The sequence below is a fragment of the Buteo buteo genome, chromosome 2 (assembly GCF_964188355.1).
Source record: "Buteo buteo chromosome 2, bButBut1.hap1.1, whole genome shotgun sequence".
In the NCBI taxonomy this organism is placed as follows: Eukaryota; Metazoa; Chordata; class Aves; order Accipitriformes; family Accipitridae; genus Buteo; species Buteo buteo.
The window spans coordinates 19,650,577-19,671,428 of record NC_134172.1 but is presented as its reverse complement, the minus strand read 5'-3'; the positions used below and the strand labels follow the sequence as shown (position 1 = coordinate 19,671,428).

The following is a 20,852-nucleotide window of genomic DNA, read 5'->3' as shown; positions in this document are numbered from 1 at the left end:
ATGCTATGGGGAAATCCTATATGTAAGGACTTTGTAGTGGAAAAGCCACTACAAAATATTTAAATGTAAATGCATTTTGTATATATAAATAAACAGGGATCCTGATCTTTGAGAGTGATACATTAATCCCTGTTTTGATTAGGCAGGGTTACTGTGACTAAAGTCACCATACTTAACTGAAGGCATTCAAAATGATTTGCCATCATCTGGTACCAGAAACCATGTCCTACAAAATGACATGATGTGCTGAGAAACTGACTGTATTGCTGCCTATCCCACACCTTTCTCTTGTTGAAGCAGGTTACTGATAGAAGGGTTCCAGAAAAGGGACGGCATAGCAGAGTAGTAGAGGAACAAACTGCCAAGAAATGTTTTGATACACAGTATCCAAGACTAGATAGTGGTGATGGGTAACTAAAACTGGTTGAAATAGATTAGCTTATCCTTGAGCAGATGGATAGGAGATAAAAGAAGAAAGCAATGGATACAACAAATTAGTACATTATCAGTAATGTCACCATCATCCTAAATGCACAGCTGGCTGCATCCAGCATGTCTTGCGAAAGGTCACAGTTACGTGAAAGACCATATTCAGCTTCACCACAAAATCCACCTGTGAGCTGGTGGGCAGAAGACTGGTGAAACTCATCAGCTTTTGGTGCTACGGCAGTAACTGATAGCTAGAAAATGATAGGAAGCTAAAGGATGCTGAAGAAAAGATCTTTTTTGAAGTATGTGTGTTTGAAGCTCCTGTACCACATAGATCAAGACTGTTTTGTCCTTTCAGATATATCTGAGGTAATTGCAGAGGAGGAAACCACATGAAAAGTAATCCGGTCTTCTGGCATGCATTTAATATTTTCTGTCTATTTTTGGAGCTTGGAGAACAGGAAATAGGAATATTTACTGACATGTTGACTAAACTGAAGATAGCTTAACTTCTGAGTAGACCCATCTTTACCAATACAATCTATGAAGTACATCCAGAAATCTGATAAAGGTGCTAATATATCTTACAGTAAGACACAGAAAACAGTCAGGTTTTTTAAATATGTCCTGGAAAGATTTCTTATATAGTCCAAATAAAGACGGGGCGGTGGCTCAACTCTCAGAGTTTGAAACACTCTTCTACTGAGTTGTTGCAAGAGAATCAGCAGTTTTCATTGCTGATGAATCAGATGGATGGTTGGGAGCTGATAGATGCGGATGACTCTGATTCATCCTGTGCTTACAGCTGTTTCTACCAGGTAGCTGGCAGGAAGTAGGCTGGTGCAATATAGAATCATAGAAAGTCTGAAGTTGGAAGGGACCCATAAGGATCATCGAGTCCAATTCCCTGCTCCTCGCAGGACGACCTAAAACTAAACCATATGACTAAGAGCGTCATCCCAATGCTCCTTGAACTCTGACACGCTTGGTGCCATGACCACTTCCCTGGGGAGCCTGCTCCAGTGACCAACCACCCTCTCAGTGAAGAACCTTTTCCTAATGTCCAATCTGAACTTGCCCTGATGCAGCTTCATTCCATTTCCTTGTGTCCTATCACTGGTCACCAGAGAGAGGAGATCAGTGCCTCCCCCACCGCTGTCCCGCTTGAGGAAGTTGTAGACTGATGAGGTCACCCCTCAGCCTTGTCTTCTCCACGCTGAACGAACCAAGTGACCTCGGCCGCTCCTTGTAAGTCTTGCCCTCGAGACCTTTCACCATCTTGGTCGCCCTCCTCTGGACACACTCTAATAGTTTGATATCCTTCTTGCATTGAGGTGCCCAAAACTGCACTCAGTACACGCCAGTGCAGTGTGGAGCGGGACAATCAGCTCCCTTGACCGGCTAGCTATGCTGTGCTGGATGCACCCCAGGACACCGTTGGCGCTTTTGGCTGCCAGGGCACACTGTTGACTCATATTCAACTTGCCATCAACCCAAACGCCCAAATGTCTTTCCGCGGGGCTGTTCTCCAGCCTCTCATCCCCTAATTTGTATGTATAACCAGGACTACCCCGTCCCAGGTGGAGAATCCAGCACTTGCTCTTGTTAAATTTCATACAGTTGGTGATTGCCCATCTCTCTAGCCTATCCAGATCTCTCTGTAAGGCCTCTCTACCCTCAAGGGAGTCCACAGCTCGTCCTGGTTTAGTGTCATTGGCAAACTTACTTTTGTACATTCAATTCCTGTGTCCAGATCATTTATAAAAATGTTAAAGAGCACTGGCCCTAAAATTGTACTCTGTGTTTTTAAATGCAAAGGGGTGCTGTGAAGTTTAAAATTCTCCAGTTTTGAGTGATCAGGGTGCACACAACTTGTGACTCTGTACATGGGCATTTGCACTAAGCAGAAATATTATTTGTGGTGTGTCCTGGTTTCAGCAGGGTTAGAGTTAACTGTCTTCCTAGTAGCTGGTGCAGTGCTATGTTTTGAGTTCAGTATCTGAAGAATGTTGATAACACTGATGTTTTCATTTGTTGCTCAGTAGTGTTTAGACTATAGTCAAGGATTTTTCAGCTTCTCATGCCCAACCAGGGCACCTGACCCAAACTGGCCAACAGGGTATTCCATACCATGTGACGTCCCATCTAGTTTAGGAACTGGGAAGGGGGCGGCAGGGAATCGCCGCTCGGGGACTGGCTGGGTGTTGGTCGGCGGGGGGTGAGCAATTGCCCTGCGCATCATTTGTACATTCCAATCCTTTTATTACTACTGTTGTCATTTTATTAGTGTTATCATTATCATTATTAGTTTCTTCTTTTCTGTTCTATTAAACCGTTCTTATCTCAACCCAGGAGTTTTACTTCTTTTCCCGATTTTCTCCCCCATCCCACTGGATGGGGGGGGAGTGAGTGAGCGGCTGCGTGGTGCTTAGTTGCTGGCTGGGGTTAAACCACGACAGATGTGAACTGGATCTACTCAAAAATAAAATTTGTGTTTTCATATCCTCTTTTAGACAGTAGTAGAAATGGTTCATAGCAGCATGTCTTGGGACATCTGCAAAAAGCAGGAGGTTTTTGACAATATTGGTACTATGTAAAATGAAGAAGAAATGCTTTCTAATCCCTGCATTCCATGTGAATTTGTCTCTCCTGTTAAAGAGACACATTTTGACTTTTATAATAAATTTCAATGTATCTGTGAATTTTAAAATTTTTAGTGATGGACTGGAAACTTGCAAAAATTGAAAATCTGTAGTTTACTGCTTTTCAAAGCCTCATGAGCTTATACACAGCAAGAAAGTAAGTTGTTATTATAATACACGTAAGAAAAATCCTGACTTGTTACAAGCTGAAAAATACTCCGGCACTGAGTCAATATGTTTCTATTGTTTACCTTCTCACAGGTCATTAATAAATTGAACAATGTCAGCCAACAAGACCAAGCAGAGTAATGACATCATGTATGCCTCCTGCCTGACAGTAGTAAGTGCTATGGAAACTATTTTTCACCTTACTGGAAAAGAATAATAATTTTTTCTAGATTTTGATTTCATGTTCCATTTAGAAGACTGATTTCAAAGGAAAAATCACTATGTTTTGAAATTAGCACTGAATAAGAGTTTGAGGGAAAGTGTCTTTGAATTCACATAAAATGTAAAATTTTAACAAGGTACAATGCTAAGTTGCAGATTTAGAAAGGGGGAGTATTTCCTGGAAAGCAGAAACTCTACTTAAGTAATCAAATAAACAACCATACTTAATGCAATACTACAGCTAAGAGGACAAATACGGCCCTTGCTTTTATAGCAAGAAAATCAGATATGCAAAGAGGGTATTTTCTCCTTAAATGTTTAATCATAAAATCAGTAGAACAACTTGCGCACATTTTTTTTCAAAAAGCTGTTAAAAAAGAAAACAAAACAGAAAGAACTTAAGACTGAGAAAAGAAGAATGATTTGAGACCTGGAAAAAACACCTTACAGTGAAGTAAGGTTTGTAGCATGAAGTAATGGCTTTTATTTAATTAACAGCCCAGTTCCCAGTGGGAGAACATTTTTCACAAAAGAACTTTGACCTTTCAGCCCAAAACCTCAAAGAGACCACAAAATACCTTCAACAGCTGAGCCTGGGAACAAAAATTCAGACTGCTGTATGCACTAGAAATCATGGACTCAGTAAAATACTGGCTTTACAGCACATTATAATCTTCCACTGCAGCTGACCTCCAACTCATTTATCAGTGTTCCACAGCTGATAATTTGCTGTCTTATTTTAGCTCAGAGGAATTCTTAACATTTTTATCTCCCCTTTGGTCATAGGGCAGGTGATCATGTACGGCAATCACTTTTTTCTCCCATATTGTCTGATTACCACATTAGGTTAAAATTAAGAGTTTCTTTCAATGTGTACTTAGCTTGAATTTGCTGATTCTTTTCAGACCAACAGAAGGATCTGCATGCTTGAAATTTTGTTTCTTCCAATTGTATCAATTGCCTAGTATTCATTTCCTGTTACTAATTCTACCTTCAAACCTTGTCTCATTTATACCCTACAGTACGCCAGTACTTTACAGCAGGCTCCCAAGGTATTAGTTTATCTAAAAGAAGCTCAAGTAATGACTCGATGGTAGGCAAATATGCAACCATATGGCAATATAAATTTGATAATGACAAGCTGCTCAATCTAGTAGGCAAAGGTATTAAAAAACACAACAGCAAAAGGCAAGAAGCTATCCAAATTCAGAAGAGAAAATTAGGTTCACCATTTTAGCAGTGATGACAGTTAACTGTTGGTAAAACATGCCTGAAGTATGGAGGCTTCTCCATCAAGTCTTTAAATCAAAATAGTTGGTAGCTCAAAAGAGAAACGGTAGGCACAGTGAAGAAATTATCATTTGGATAAGAAGTTCAGACAAGAATGTAATGGTGCTTTTGGACCTTAAAACATAGGAATCTCTAAACAAAGCTCTGTTTGTGATCAGGCCAAATAACTACACTAAAAAACAAACAAACAAACAAACAAAACCCCAAACCCAAAACCTTAATGTGGCAAGATTTGCAGAAATTTTTAAGGAAGCAATTTAAAAAGGCAGATTTACCTAAGTCTTGTAAAGCTCATTGAAGGTAAGCAGGTAGCAAGCTTAAAAGAAAGAGTTTTTTCACATGTTACTTAAATATGAAACTCCTTGCTATAGGATCTTGTGGGACTAGAGGCATAACTGGAGTTACAAATAGATGACACAGACATGGATAACAGTTCTAGCACTGGATGTATTCAGAATGATAGTCCAGATGTAACTTGGATTTTGGAAGTCTCTGTTCTTGCTGTGTTTCACATAACCTTTCCCTAATAAAATTCTGGTTATCTGCTGCTGAAGACATGATACAAGCCTAAATTGACCTTTCATCCTATTTAGTATGGTCATAATGGTGGTCTTAAAGTGGAGAAAATACATGGAAATTGAGAATGATGGAAATACTTTTATCTTCAAGTCCCCATTGGTGTCCTGAGTTCCTTCCTCTCTCCTTCTTGGACAGAACTATTCTTAAACTATTTGCGGACACATCTAACGTATTATTAGCTATACCTGCTTGTAAAGTATGCACGAATACACAATTGCTGGAAAACATGAGTTCTTTTATACATCCAGTTCCACAGATGAAGGCATATTCGTAAAAAATAAAAGACTAAAAAAAGATACAGTCCCTTTTTACCTATCTCTATTTCTTTTTTTGAGGGGGAGATGGAAGGCTACAAAATAGTGTATTTTCATTCCCTTTAGTTAAATTTCCATTCAGAAGTCTGCATTTTCAGTTAGATTATTTCTAAAGACACCTTCTTACCATGAAGATACTCCGTATCTTCAGAAATACATAAATTGATAATGTGACTCTTCAAACTGAATTGTTAATGGATTATCAGCTTACTAATCACACCTGCAGCACTTGCTTTCTTAGCATTGCATTTGGGGAACTTCAAGTACCACTGGTTAAACAGAACATTTTATGACAACTTAAGTTAGGCTTGAAGAAGCAGTGCCATAGGGCTGAAGAATCATCAGCAAACAAAGGTTAAACAATAATGCATAGAGTTTCAGTTGAAGAGGTCCAAAGGAAGCTACAAGGACTGCTGTTAGAAGTGAAATTATTTTACAGTATGCACAGGAATGAAATCCACATATACTAACATTTCATCAAGATGTTAGAAAACAATATGAAAGACTTTTGAGAAATTAGACATCTAAGTAGGAGCTTTCTACAGAATTCTAGAAAAGGTCATGAATGTCTGATTTTAATCTTTTCTGCTGGGCTCATCCACATCTTATGGCATTCCTGAAAGGACAGATATAATATCTCAAAAACGTTGTATTTTAGTCACTCAGTTTGGTCAGTGTCAGCTGCTGATGAGAGCAACTTGGTTAGTGCGTTAAGAGTCTGTGTATACAGACTCCAGCTACTTAAAGTCTGTAAAACTAGTTCAGTATCTCCAAGAGTTAACAGAGTCGGGGATATAATGGAGGGAATGATGATATGCTCTCACTGATGTTTTGTTCTTAGAGAGCATTGTGTTGAATGCTGTACACGCACATGTTCTGCTTGCAGCCATCTTTGCAGCATGCTTCTGTTGTGCATAAGAAGTAGAGCAAATTACCATACTCAAACTAAAGGCAATGCAGGAATGGATCACTCTCTCCATTCTTTTACTTGAAGGAAAAAAATATAATTTTCTGATCATCTGGAATTGGAAGAGGATTTTCTGGACACAGGCGAAATCAACAGAATTATTTGAGGTAGACAGCAGGTGAGCAGAGCCCATGTGAAAAATGGGATAGGAAGACTGGGAGGTTTTCTTTGTACTTTCCTCCCTCCAGAACAACAACAAAAAAGAAAATAATGATGAACAGTAGAACAGATTACTTAAGAATGAAGTGCAAAGAAAGGTGACTGACTTTGGGGAAGAAAAAAATAATGTCTTTTGCTGTGGAAAAAGCAGTTACAGATGGCAACTGTCAGAAGAGTAAACAGTATAAAATCAATCTAATTAAGAAAAAATGCTGAACAACAAAAGTGGCTAAAGATGGCAGCTAAGTAGAGGTATTGAAGATGTGGGGAATGCTTCAAGACACACAAAATCAACCTTTGAAAAGATGAAAAAGGCAAGACTGCACGTCTGATAGGAATACAGTAAGATGTAGAGATGAGTGGGGGACATGACTATTGCAGAAGTGTATAGTGGATTTTGTATACCTTTACCGTCATATAAATAGTCTTTCATGTACATAATGTTCTAAAGAGAATGCCATTATTTTTCTTCTGCAAATTTATGGGCATTATTCCAGAAGGAATGCATATAGGAAGAGAAAGCACATTAGTCAAGGCAGTGAATACTGAAGGAGAAAAAAATAGTAAGTACAGACCCAACAGAATTCTGAGGAACAAACTTGGAATGGTGAAGGAGAGGATAATAGGTATTTTAAATCTAGAGAATAAAACTTTGTGTTACACAGCTGCCACATGTATGGTTTATTAAATACTGAAATGCTAACATATTTAGGCGAACGCTAGAGCAGCAGCCCTCAGAACTGTTGTTAGAACCTATGACATGCAGAGAAAATGGTTCAGTAAAATAAGAGAAAAAATGAGAGACATTCCCATAACACAAGTGGGGCAAGAAAATAGCAGACAGTGGATAAATTGATTTAGGTGAGACATATAAAGGAAGTTTGGAGATTTTATAGCACAAATCCTGCCAGAAGGAAGTGGCGTGCTGCATGGTGGATATCTTCCTCTGAGTGAAACCTCTTTTTGATATGAGCTGCTTAGTCATTTTATGAGAGTATCAGAGTAGTGATGGAGCGCTCAACTAACACAATGAAGTGCAGAGAGAATATAAGACATTCACTTTCTTTCTTTCTTGATTGCTATTTATTACCTTCTACCCTTCTCCAAAAATGCAAAACCCACTGGCTGTCAACAAGATGTACTTAATATGAACAAGGGAAACAGTCTTTCATAAAGAACATAAGCATTGACCCATATTACAGACAGATGGACTATCAGAAATTCACTTGCTCCATAATTGTATCATACTAACTACATAACTACTTTGTTGTAATTAGAAGTTCTTATTAACCTAACAAATAAGAAGGATTAATTTTGTTCACGTTCTATGTTATGTAGAAATAGTGATAATGATAAAAATATATAGGTCTAATTTTGACATCAAATACATCATACAACTGTAATAAGTATTTAATTGCAAAATTATACAAACTCTAAGTTTATGATTTTGTCTAACTTGTCTCATTTGCAAGGAGACATGACAAAGTTGTATAGGAGCTTTTTTGAAAGGTTACAGGACATATTACATATGGAATGATATATAGAAAGACTGCTATGAGTAGAGACTTTGGACTACGTAACCAGCTCCAAAGCTCTTGGGACAAAATATAAACATGTACAAGTATAAGAGGTAAATGGCAGTGACAACTCACAACTCTGGTACAGATGAATCTACTGAAGTCTCTAGATGTTTTAAAATTTACTTTGTATAAATGTCACAAATACTTTAAAATATGTTACAAATTTTTACAATATTATACAGTATGATTACACTATTAATACTAAACAGGGCTATATTATTTGTTCTTTCTCCTCATCTACATAAATTTTCATAGCCATCTTGCTTTGAAATGGTGCCTTTAGTTTTCTGGACAGTTATTAATTATCTCCCCATTTTCAAAATGTATTCCTCTTTACAAACGTTAATGATATTTTCTACCCAAATGAGCATTTCAGCTTTAAAGTAATTGAAAACTAAGCAGCTACTTAACTATGAAATCAGCTACTGAGAAATTTTATGATCACCACTTACATCATTAAGGGAGAGAGTTTGAAATTATTCTTTTTCTGCATAGAAATGAATAGTTACAAAGCATTAGAGTCTTTATATCAGGACTCATTCTTCAAGTACCTTTATTAATGATTCATGCCATGGAACTCTTCATTCTTGCCTCTGTGACTTTCTTCACAGAAGAAGAATTTCAAATTGTGGATGATTTTCTTCAGGTAACAGTTTAAGTCTGTATGCCAACTCTCCTCTCTCTAAGAATATTTCTCTTTTTCATGGTTTGGGTCATTATACATTCTTCCCAGGCTTATAATATTTTTATGAACAAAAGCATATTGTAGAGAAGTACAGAGGAGATATTATTCCTTCTGAAGGGCTATTATCCTTAACAGCCTCTTTTTAATTAGCTTTTAAAATTTTTTGCTTTCTTTAAGCTTCCTCAGAAAAAAACATTGTTATAGAACAGCATGTTCAATAATATACTTAGTAATTTTTTTTTTCCAATAATAAGTAATGCATGGAGATGATTGAGTTGTTCACTAAGATTCTAGGCTAGCTGAGGTTCCAGGTATTATTATTACTTAATGAAGAGAACTTTAAGATCAAAATCTCAGAATCTTTTCTCTGCAGGTTTCATAACTGCTTATGTTATTGATGCTTTTGAACTTTACAGAAACTTAATGGAACTTTACATTCTGAGCCCATGCTAGCACTTTTGAAAACACCTTCCATGGTCATTAAGTTAATGGGACTTAACCTGGCATATTAGTTTTTCAATATAATTACAATCTTTTCTTCATAAGTACTCCAAGCAGGGAGAAGCACACAGCTTACTTAAAAGCAGGGAAGTTGAATTCTGTCAGTAAGTCTTCCACTAATTCACTCAGTGACTTAGAATGGTTACTAAAGCCAGAAGTTTTAAAAGATAGCAGCTAAACTAAGGTACTAAAAAACACTCCAAGGGAAGATTTACATTGACTGTAGGAGGCTCTGAATCAGTCTGCAAATGGCTGATTAGTAAAATGTGCTGAATACTTGCACTAATTGCTTAAGTCAATAACAGATGGAGGAGTTGGCATCCGTGGACATAAGGCCACTCCTTCATATATCCAACTTTAGATGTGTAAGTATGAACATTTGAGCTCAAGCTTTGCATCCCAGCTTTTCAATCAGTAAAATAAGTATTAAGGAAACCCCATTCTCAGGTGTTATAGTGGAAATGCTATTTAATTATTCATACATCAGCTGTGTCACAGACAACCCCACATACAAACAACTGCTGAATATGACCTGTCAGTAACTCTGCTCCCCTGCAGTCCCAGCCCTCCCTTCCTCCTGCACTTCAGCCTCTCCACACCTAGCTTCCAGCACTGGGCTCCCTTCCTCATCAGCAACCACCTTCATTCCCAAGATCCCAGCCTCCTTACCCAGCAATCTTATACTATGACGCTGTTCAGTCTTCCCACCAAGTATCTCCTGGCCTCCCAACAGCCAAATTTTATGTCCTGTTCCATACCTGGGAACAGGAGGGCAGTGCCAATGAGGAAAAGGTCACTGGGATTTTCGGCATAAGAAAACAATTTATTTCATTTTTGGAAAGAGCAGAACTACTTGGGGTGAAATTTTCCTTCTCCCTCATACACATGTGGACACACGCAAATACACAAAAGTCCTGTGAATGAAAATAATGTTTTGCCCCAGTGAATTCAAATGGTACTAGAAAGATTACGTCTGGAAAATATATTAATAACTCAAACCATTCATCAAGAAAATTTGGGATTGGAAGATGGGGAAAGGGAGCTGGGCCTGGAGGCGCAGAAACTCTTTGGACTATCTGGGAAAGAGAAATTTTAGGTAAGATGAATAGGTGCACTGCCAGTTCTGCCTGTGAGGTAGAGAAACATGCAAAATCATCACAGAAAAGCAGGTAGCTCCAGTGTTTGAATATTAGAAAGTAGGAAATGAATTAATATTTCCCAAGAACATGATTAACGCTTTAGTGATAATTTGGAAACAAACACCCAGCAGGAGTATTTAGAAGTGCAAATTGAGGACATACATATCACTAAAATATTCTAACACCACTTTTTAAATTTAAGTTCTAGTTGCATCAAAGCCTATTTAATATTAATGAAATATTTAAAGTTAATTTTTTCTCTTCTTTTTCTTGTGTGCTACAGTGCAACAAAACAAATGAGTTTGCTAGTGCTACATTTGAGTGCTTTGAAGAAACTGATATTATTTAGTGCCAGCTAATAAAAGAGTAATTGCACATACAGTACAAGTAACAAGATAAGTATTATGTTGCCTTAATGCATAAGTTAAGAATCCATTTCTGACCATTTTCCACATAGACCATTTGCCTAATGAAATAAGCCTTCCTTCCTCTTCAAAGTACTGCTTTGTATTATGGTTGGATGAAAATAGCCTTTTCACTGACTCAGACCACTCTCATTACCACAACGTTCAAGCATAGTTCAAAGCAAATTCAGACGTACAGCCAGCCTGATGTTGAAATAAAAAAACTCCCATTCAATTATCTGAGTGAAAGGTTCTACAACTGAACTTTGTGCAGTAGGCAAAATTGTATTAAACTCCTCACATGCTGAATTCAACAGGGATACTCAACATGCAGTTTGCCTGCATGTACCCATTGAAGGCAGAAAAAACAAGGCTCCAAGACATAAACAAGCTCAGGGGAAGCATTCCAGCACAAATTTTGCCCACAATGTCACTGATAGTACGTATTCAACTATTGGGAAATCCCTACACTAGGATGGAGGGGCTACATTCTGACCTTTTTGGGCATCTGCAATCTGAAAGCAATGGCATTACAGTAATTTAATAGAAATCAATAAATTCCTTTGATTCCAGTATTAGTATCTGACAGTCCATGTGCAAAATTACACAGCTTTTATCAAGTGTTTTTAGTGGATGTATTTTCTTTCTTAAATTTAAAATTAACAAACCTTCCCAGTCAGCTTTGAAAGATCATCTCCTCCCATTATCTGCATATCTTGCATAGACTGATCATTCTGAAAGAAGAGGGACAAATTTTGAAATTGGATATAGCTGTATAAAATAAAAGTATAAACATGTTAACTTTTTTTGGATCTTTCACAGTCTTGGTTACCAATATTTTCTATTGCTTGTTAGTATTGGTGTATGACAAAACCACACTCTCACTTGTTCCTGTGGCTTCTATCATCTCCTGGTTGTATTTAAGCTAACATCATCTTTCTTTATGAAATAAGTAATGTTCCCTTGCTTGCTATTTCTTAATATGACAAGTATTGAGTAATGTATTTGTCCCTTTCACAACAGGAGGACAGGAGCATCTCAACACTTGACCAAACACCTGTAAGCGCATTCTTTTTTTGGAACAATCTTTAGAAACACAGGCAAAATGTGCTTACATCTGTCACTCACACACAGAACTCAGCTATTTTTGAAGAAATTCACTCAGTATTTTTTTCAGGGGAAAAAAGTTTTGCAAAAATTATCACTTGTTATTAATTATCACTTATCAAGAATAGTTTCAGTGCGCCATACAGTTTCAAGAGTTTTGGTTTTGCTTTTTCAACTAACTCAAAGATAAAATCCTTGAGATCAATTTCGTAAAATAAAATACTGCCAATCAGGCCAAACTAAACACAACAGAATAGTATGCTTTGATTTTCCCATTAGAAAAGGTATTTTTTAAAAAAAATCAGCAAAGCTTCTTTTTTTTGATAAATTTGTTTGTTTACAGACATTTATAGTTGAAATTCGTTCTGAAGGAAAATTCTCAACCAGTTCTAGTTCAAAGTCATTATCAGCAGCATGCAAAGTTAAGATCACATAAGGGAAACATACAGAAGCCATACTTTTAAGGGAAGACAAAAGAGGCCTTAAAGAAGGTAGCAAATTAAAAAACATATAGTCATGGCCAGGCCATATCAACTTTACAGAGAAAGCAAGAGCAAAACTAAGTACAGTTAATGCGGGTTTTTTGCCAAATTGGTGCATGTGCTAAACTAATCTTCCTACCCATAGGAAGACACCGTTAGTCCAATTTTAATAATAGCTGCAGTACCACAATGTGACACTATAGTTTACTAGTAAAATCACAAAGTTTTATCATTACAAACAACTGACAAAAATGCAATACTTGAATACTTTGCTCTTATTTCATAAATCCAGTGCTCTGAAGTCAAATGTTTCTCCACGAATAAATAATGTGACAGCAGGACTTACAAGGTAGGTGAGGATGTACTGGGCTAAGGGGTTTATAGCTCTTCTTCCCCTCAAAAAGCAGCACTAGCAGAGGTAGCAGGCACGCACCTGCCATGCGGCAGGGTTACAGCTGCACGCCTGTGCAGATGGGAACTGCATCTGCCCACGCTCACAGCCCAGGTGGCAGAAGTCCAGGGACTTCCAAGGCACCTTCGCAGCCACTGGATCACAAGCAACCTGACAACCCCAGGAACTATTCGTGGTCCCCATGGGAATGGATTGTCTAAATTAATACAGACTTCCTGAGTAACTGTGACTAAGGTTGCGGAATTGCCCAGATGACAATTCCTCCAGGTTTGCATACTGCCGACCCACGAAAAGGTTCCCATTTTACGCAGACTCCACTCCCCCCAAAACTCTCACACCACAGCTTTGTAAGATGTCCTTAGCAGTCATTGCCTTAAAAGACAGTCTTTAGACCTGCCTTCACTTTTTCTGCACCAGATCTAGGAGCTTTAGATCCTTTTCATGCTGCTCTGATTCGTTTCCTGGGAAACAGAGCTAAAGCAGGAACAAAGGTTACATCCCATATGTTTTCTAATATAAATTTCAACATTTATCTTATTTTTGCAAAGAAAAACAGAAAGAAAAAAAAATGAAGCAACTGATTTCCTCAGAAGATTATTTTAAAACTAAATAAGAAGTGGAGGTAGAGAAGATTTTAAGTCCAGGCTTAAAAGCATAAGCCTTTTGTTGTAGAGCAAGACAGATCACTCTTCAAAAGTCAGGGACATATTCAGGTCAAGACTATTATAAGACTATAAAAAGCAGACAGTTTCTAATATTGGCATGTGTAACCAAGGCACTAACAAAATATTTTTTCATTTCCAAATGAGAAAGTCTGGAATTTCATTAACAACCAACACACAAGAATTACTGAAAAGGCAGTTTGCCATTAGTTGCTAGTCAAAAAAGAGAGGGGAAAAAAGATAACAGTGAGGTGCAATGATTAATGAATTTATTTTTAACTAAAAAAAAAAAATATCTTTCAGCAGTCTTCACAGCAGCACTGTTTCCTTTGCATTTGGTATTTCTGGCTACAGCTGAAAGGAAGATGCTGAAATAGCATCTTCATTGCTGGCAAGCAGTTAAGAAAACACAAAAGCCATTGAGAGCCAGGGGATCACAGCAACCCGTCAATCTGCGTATTCACACATTAGCTGTTGTGACACAACTACACACAATTATGAAAATCCTCATCTTCTGACTGGAGAATGATTGCTGTCAGAGGACAGTGCTGAGTATTCACTGTCCCTAAAAACCACATAGAAAAATGCAGCTCAGAACCCTCCAGACAAGGTGCTTTAAAGAATTCTAAAGAAATTACTTGTATCACGCAGTAGGGCAATTCTCTTGCAAAAAAAATTTCAGATCATTGATTTTAATGCCATTTATAAGTGTCTTTACATTCATCAGTTAACTCATATTGTAAAATACATACCTGCCAAACAGCAAGACTCAATACTATGACATCACATTACCATAATCATAATGTTCATATAGATAATGTGCACACTATGGTTGCCATAGGAACCTTTCAATGCTTTTTTCTGAGTTCTCAGTTTATAGTCTCAAAATAACACTGCACTAAATGTTAAGTATAAAGTACAATAAGTGTCAGGAAAGAAAAAACATCTGTTTCATTCAGTACAAATACGGTCGATTCAGTTTAATTTTCATGGTCTCAAGTCATTCAAGAGCTTCTTTTTTCCTTCGGGAGTTGTTCCATACCTTGACAAAACTGATATGATTGAGTCTCTAGGACTTCTTATAAATGCAGAGACATGAATTAAAGGTTCACTTCCCGTCACCCAAAGTTCTTCATACTTGCTTTCTAACATCCCTAAACCCTATCAACACAAGTTTTGCTGTTAAATGCTTGACACTAAATATAATGTCCCAGATAGAGACATATCTAAGTCACGCTATGTTTTGGTTAACGCAGCACAAAATTTATTGCAGCTGTTTCTAACAAGACATGATGCATTCTGTTGCATCTCTACACCTCATCCCAAGCTATATTTAATACTGCGTTTCTGATTTTTTTCCATGTTTAATAAATCTGCATTTTCCAGGATAAATCTTAATTTCTTTGTTTTTACTTGCTGTGTTGTGCTTTTTCACCTGCACATCTTTGTTTTATAATTTTATTTCATTCAGATCTTGTCAATATACATCTTCAGACACTATGAATACTCGGTGAATGAAAGCAAGAACGTTGTTATTTCCACCTCCATTTTTCACAGCATGCAAGATAAAACTTTGACTTTCTATGTTGATTGGAAGTATAGATATTTAAATTCCGTCTATAGTAAGTCATGTCTTTTGAACTGGGTGGGGCACAGAATTATTACATCTCTTTTACATCTCCTGAGATCAACACTTGGACATAGTTCAAGTTACAAGTGAAATGAGTTGGGTGGTCTCAGGAAAATTCATTAAAAACAGCATTGCTCATCTGAAAATTGCACCAAACTGTGAACATCTGTTACTCTTCTAAAGAAACAGAATCTGGAGTACATTAATACTGGGCTCAGTGAAACAAAGATTCTTTAATCATGGCAAAAAAAGTAGCTCTAACATAACAGTTTAAATGCATAACTAAATTATGAAATATGGACACCAGGTCATTATCACACATCTAGTTACCATAGTCTACAAAGTTCATATGGAATTTCTTTGAAAGAAATGTGATTACCTTGTTCTCCCAAAATTCATCAGGGAAACTGTTAACAAAGGATGTGACCATCAGGCCTGTTCTACTTTGCTTTCTGCCACTTGGGTGATACAGCAGATCCACCAACCTGAGGATTCCCTTGAGGACAATGCTCTTACTTCGCACCATCATCCCATCTCCTACAACTGGGTTTTCCAGGAAGGTTTTGACCAAAAAGAAGTGATTGACAGACCATCACTTTCAGTTGTCCCTTGGAACCTCAAGCTGTTGAATATAGAGCATCTCTAAGGCTTCCCTTATCCTTCCCTAATCAGTAAGTGAAATGGTTAGGACAGAATTACTGCCTGTAAGGTTTCTGACTTATACCCACAACTGGCAGAGTTTGAAAAGCAAGAGTCAAGCACCACTCAACCAATAGGTTTGGTGCAACATGTCCACTAAAGCAGAATGGAGTTCAGTCTTCACATTCACTTCGGCCTCACCTTTTTATTTTCCATTAAGACTGTCATTAACTGCAAGTGGTCTATGCTGCTTTTGTTCTCACAGGGTGACCCGTGACCTTGAAATGTCTTCATTAAAGACAGGATTACTCTGTTCCTAATTTAGGTATCTGAAGGTTAAGACATCTAAATCTATGCATCCTGGGCTTCCTTCATAATCAATGGAGAAAACAAGATTGATCACGTAAATAATCTATTTCACCATATGGGAAATCTATAGCAAATAACTTAGACCTAGACATCTAACTGTGAGAAATCTGAAGTTAGGTGAGATGAATCCCAGCTTAAGAGATGAGATCAATTATTTTCTTCCTAAAAACCTCGCTGAGCACTGGGAACACGATGGATGGCATTAAAGCCAAAGGGGAAAAGACATGTACCAAGTTAATGAAGGATGAGGATTTGAACAAAATTCTTGGTACTTCATACAGTAAAGCTGAGACTTTGAAACATCACATGGACACAACTGACATATGACATGGATATATGTTTTCAGAGACATGGCTACAATGCACTGCTGCAACAGAAATTGAAAATGACAGAAAACCAATGCAGAACTGTATACTCTCGCATACAAAGTAACACATATTATAGATACGTTTTTCAGTTAAGAAAAAGTAATGCTCAGATGAAAACAGAGCAGATATGACAAGAAATTACTTTCCAGTTAATATCTTTCAAAAAATGAAACCACAGAAGCAATGTCTCTCACACAGCTTTGAAATAGAAGTTAATTCTATGTGACTTAGCTGCAGCAAACTGATTGATAATATAATCAAGCTTTCTGCACTTAAAAAATAGCATTGTAGAAATTAATTGCAGGTGTTGGCAGAGTTTAGATAGATATATCTGCAATTATAAAGACTTTTGCTTTGAAATGATATACTATTCAATAATTATGATACCTTTTGCTACATGACCATGGTATACCATCTCAGTCATGAACATAATAATTAAAATGAAAATTTTGACATTCCAGTTTGGATGCTGACACCCTAGTATGAAACTTCATTGCTTTGCAGCCTGCCTCCTGAGAAGTACTTCAATATATGAGTATGTTGGTCGGGGAAGTGTCAGCCTGGTATCTATATCATCTGTTAACCTATTTTGACTACTAGGTAAATTCAAACTGATATATAAAGTATAGGCTATGAAATTATTCTCAGTATATCAGAAGAAGTAAGAAGAACATTGGTGGACTGGTAATACATAAGATGTTGTACTTACAAGCAACATACACTTGAACTGATACCATTTTGGATTTCTTCTCTAAAGAAGAACAGCTAGGAACAAAGGACCTCAAGAGTGTAGGTCAGAACACAGACTGTCATAGTTTTCATGGCAGGCAACTAGAAGGACCATCCAGACCTAAGTAGCAACATTCAGAGGAGAACTAGTAAGTACTGTTAAGCTGGAGACTTGTGCAAATGAGTGAGAATGATATGGATCACCTCCCAGTAAAGACTGGAAAGCATGCCTTCCCTTCCCCAGAATCAAATGTATACCAAAGGGCAGACTGCAACCTCCGGGGCACACCCACATTCAAAATAATCAAGCGCCAGGTCACTGATACATTTGTAAGAAGTGCTTTGAGTACCTTGCAAACAAGCCAACAATGCTGAACCAACTGGAAATCAAATACAGTAAACTGGCCTACACCCACTGTCAGAACATCACCTATCCCGCAGGGACAGTAATGGTACATTTGCTCTGAAGCACTGACAGCTTTCATATATCATGGTCAGCTTTAAAGCTGCCTTCCTGAGCTGCCTGGTAACTACGCTACTATGCTGCACTGAGATCTGCCTTATTGCTATTGCCATGATAACCTGCAATAGTAAATTTTAAACTGGTGTAGGTACATCTATCAGAGCTCTAGTTACTACAGTGTAAGAGATACTTTACTTCTCTGTAGTTAGATCTGCAACATTACTAATTTGAAGGTTTCACTTATTTTTTATTCTTGTTCTTCCTTGTTGTTATTCCTTAACTAAAAGCTCTACCATACAGCTTTGGGAGTGCTTCAAATTCAGGCTAGTCTATCCAGTTCCAGGGAAGGCCAGAGTTCTGCAATGAGGAAGTTGGCTTTGGACAGAGAAAGACAAACAATGAACTTACTGACAGCAAGGTATTCCTTATCAGCTGACCTGTGGTAACACCTGTGTATGTTTCTTCCCTGCTGTAAAAGCAAGGCAGATCATTCAGCTTAAACAATTCTCAGGGCAACAGTAAGTTATTAAACTTAATAAATTGGATTGTTTACAATCATCTGTTCACACATTCAGTAATTTCTTGCATACCTGGGCTCCTGCATGCCTTCTCTGTACTTAATCTAAAGAAGGTAAGGTATCTTGAAACAGATGGATACCAGAAAATTCATCCCCTATAGGAGTTGCTTCCATGGAGATTCTCTGGTATCCAATGAAGCATAAAATGCCATTGAAGCTTTTCCCTTCCCAGTCAAGGCATTTGGAATTGATCTCTCGTGTGTGTACTCTCAGACATCAACAAAGGTGAACTCACATGAAATCTTAATGCAGTTAACACAGGTTAATACAGATTATACCTGCAACTAAGAACATATTTGCTAGGGGCAAATATTAAAAGCTGTAAAATCTTTACACTCTTCCATTTTGCTGGAAGCATGTGTTCAACACTATATTTCCACTTATTAATAAGTTCTGTAGATATTCAGAATAAAGATATTTCAAATATTTTCAAACAAATTTTCTAAAACCATGACTGCATACATGATCTACCCCTGTAATTTTATTGTGGGTAAAAGTTTCCTCAAAATCTGTAAACAGAGATATGATTTCAGTCTTATTGGCATAAACATGAAGTAACTCTACAGGAAAAGGGCCAACTGTTGTAAATTGCAGTAGGATTTAGACCAGTTAACTTGGCTAATAAGGATTATAGACAATAAATTTTCCTTTCTGTTTTAACAATTAAGTTTTATATATTTGCTTGGTATTGGTTCAATGGGTTATTTTGTTTAAGAATGAGGCAGTAAGATTGCAGCACCACATATAACCATAGGGCACAAACAGCACCTGTACACTTAAAAAGATCAGCAAGAACTGAAATCAAGAACATGTGATACCAAACGTTTTGAACTGCATATAAATCAGAAACACGAGATATCCTCAAAACTCAGTTTACTTTCCACAGAGTGTAGTCTGAGGTTTCCTTGTACTATAACTTTTTTTTAATTCTGTAAAATAATATTTAAAACATAAAAATAAAATCTGCATGTGTTCCAGGATGACAAAAGGTACCAACAATTTCATAAGGCTGTTCAGTTGCGTGAGATGAGGTTCAGACCACATACTTTGTCTCCAGAGATGGGAGGCAAATAAAATTTAAAACTTACAGGCAGAAGAACAATTTAGTAAGCATACTCTCCAGAACTGCCATAATCCTACTGAGGTACTCATTTTGGACTGCCAGGAGGCAGCACTAAGCATTTCCACCTTTTGTGATAATAATGTAATACAAGCCCACATTCTTGGAATAGGAGACTTGGGTTTCTTTTCTTCCTCAGCTCTCAGAAGACCACCATAAGCCAAAGAAAGTAGGGAAAATCTTCCTCCTGTTACTATGCTATGGTAATGCAAAAATCATAAAGGCCATCAAGGATGCTATGGCCAACTATACTGGACTCTGCTAGGAAAAGGTCAGTTTGGGTTCAAGTCCACATTAATTGGAGTATCTGTCTTTTACCCAATTACTGTTTAGCATTAAATACATGAGCATTACAGCAGCAAAACTAGAAATCATGTTTCCCAGCACCAACAGAAGGTCTCAGCATGCCAGTTGGGGCACTACTAGATCCATACATACCATCTTATCCCATTTTTTTAACTGTGTTGTAAAGTAATGAAAAAAAGTAAATAAACACTGTGAAAAATCGTATAGTGAATTTGTAGCTCCGTACTAAAACCCCTGTCCCTTTGGGGGATTCTGCAAGCACAAGAGAAAACTGCTTTCTCTAGACTAAGTACAAAGTACTAACCTTCTGACCCTGACTATCTGCATTTCCTAGAATTTGGTGATAAAAGGAAGGTAGGAGAAGAGTCTTCAAATTTGTCAAATAGCCACAGGCTGAGAAAACAGATAGATAGGTGTAAGCAAATTCACAAAAGATGAGACTGATAAAAACCTCAAATGCTTAGTCCCTTCCAGCAATCTGGAGTCTAGTGTATCGTTGACTCTTACAGCTCGGTAGAGCTCTCTTTCACACCACTACGTTTAGTCCCTTGGCTAGTGACAACTTGGAAACTTTTGACTCACACCTTTGTGAGTTTTCTTGCAAGGTTATTTTATAGTATCCCTTCTCTATTTAAATATTCTAACTTCTGTCTATCAAATGAGGAAGAAAAAGAATTTTGTATTTGTCACACAGATAAGCACTGCAATAATAGAGTACTTCTTGTTATTGCTACATCCTTTAAAGTAATCTTTTTGGTTTATGCCTTACAGCACCCCTGGGGTGTGGCACTGCATGAACATCACACATGCTATGATCTGTTTTAAGAAACAGCATTTAAGAGATGCCAGTAAAAGGGAGTCATAGAATTCCTTGGGAAAATTAGAACCCTCCGGCTTCTTTTAATTAA

General features: G+C 37.4%; 1 protein-coding gene across 2 annotated transcripts in view; it reads right to left on the bottom strand.

Moving 5' to 3' along the window:
* Positions 1-20,852, bottom strand: part of PRTFDC1 (phosphoribosyl transferase domain containing 1) — a 50,548-nt gene that overhangs the window by 10,461 nt on the left and 19,235 nt on the right. Inside the window, exon 4 of one of the 2 annotated variants that reach the window (XM_075047475.1) lies at positions 11,748-11,813. The exons of the other annotated variant lie outside the window; for it this stretch is intronic. Coding sequence (XP_074903576.1) covers positions 11,748-11,813 — 66 coding nt within the window. The remainder of the gene's footprint in view (positions 1-11,747; positions 11,814-20,852) is intronic. 2 annotated transcript variants of the gene reach the window in all.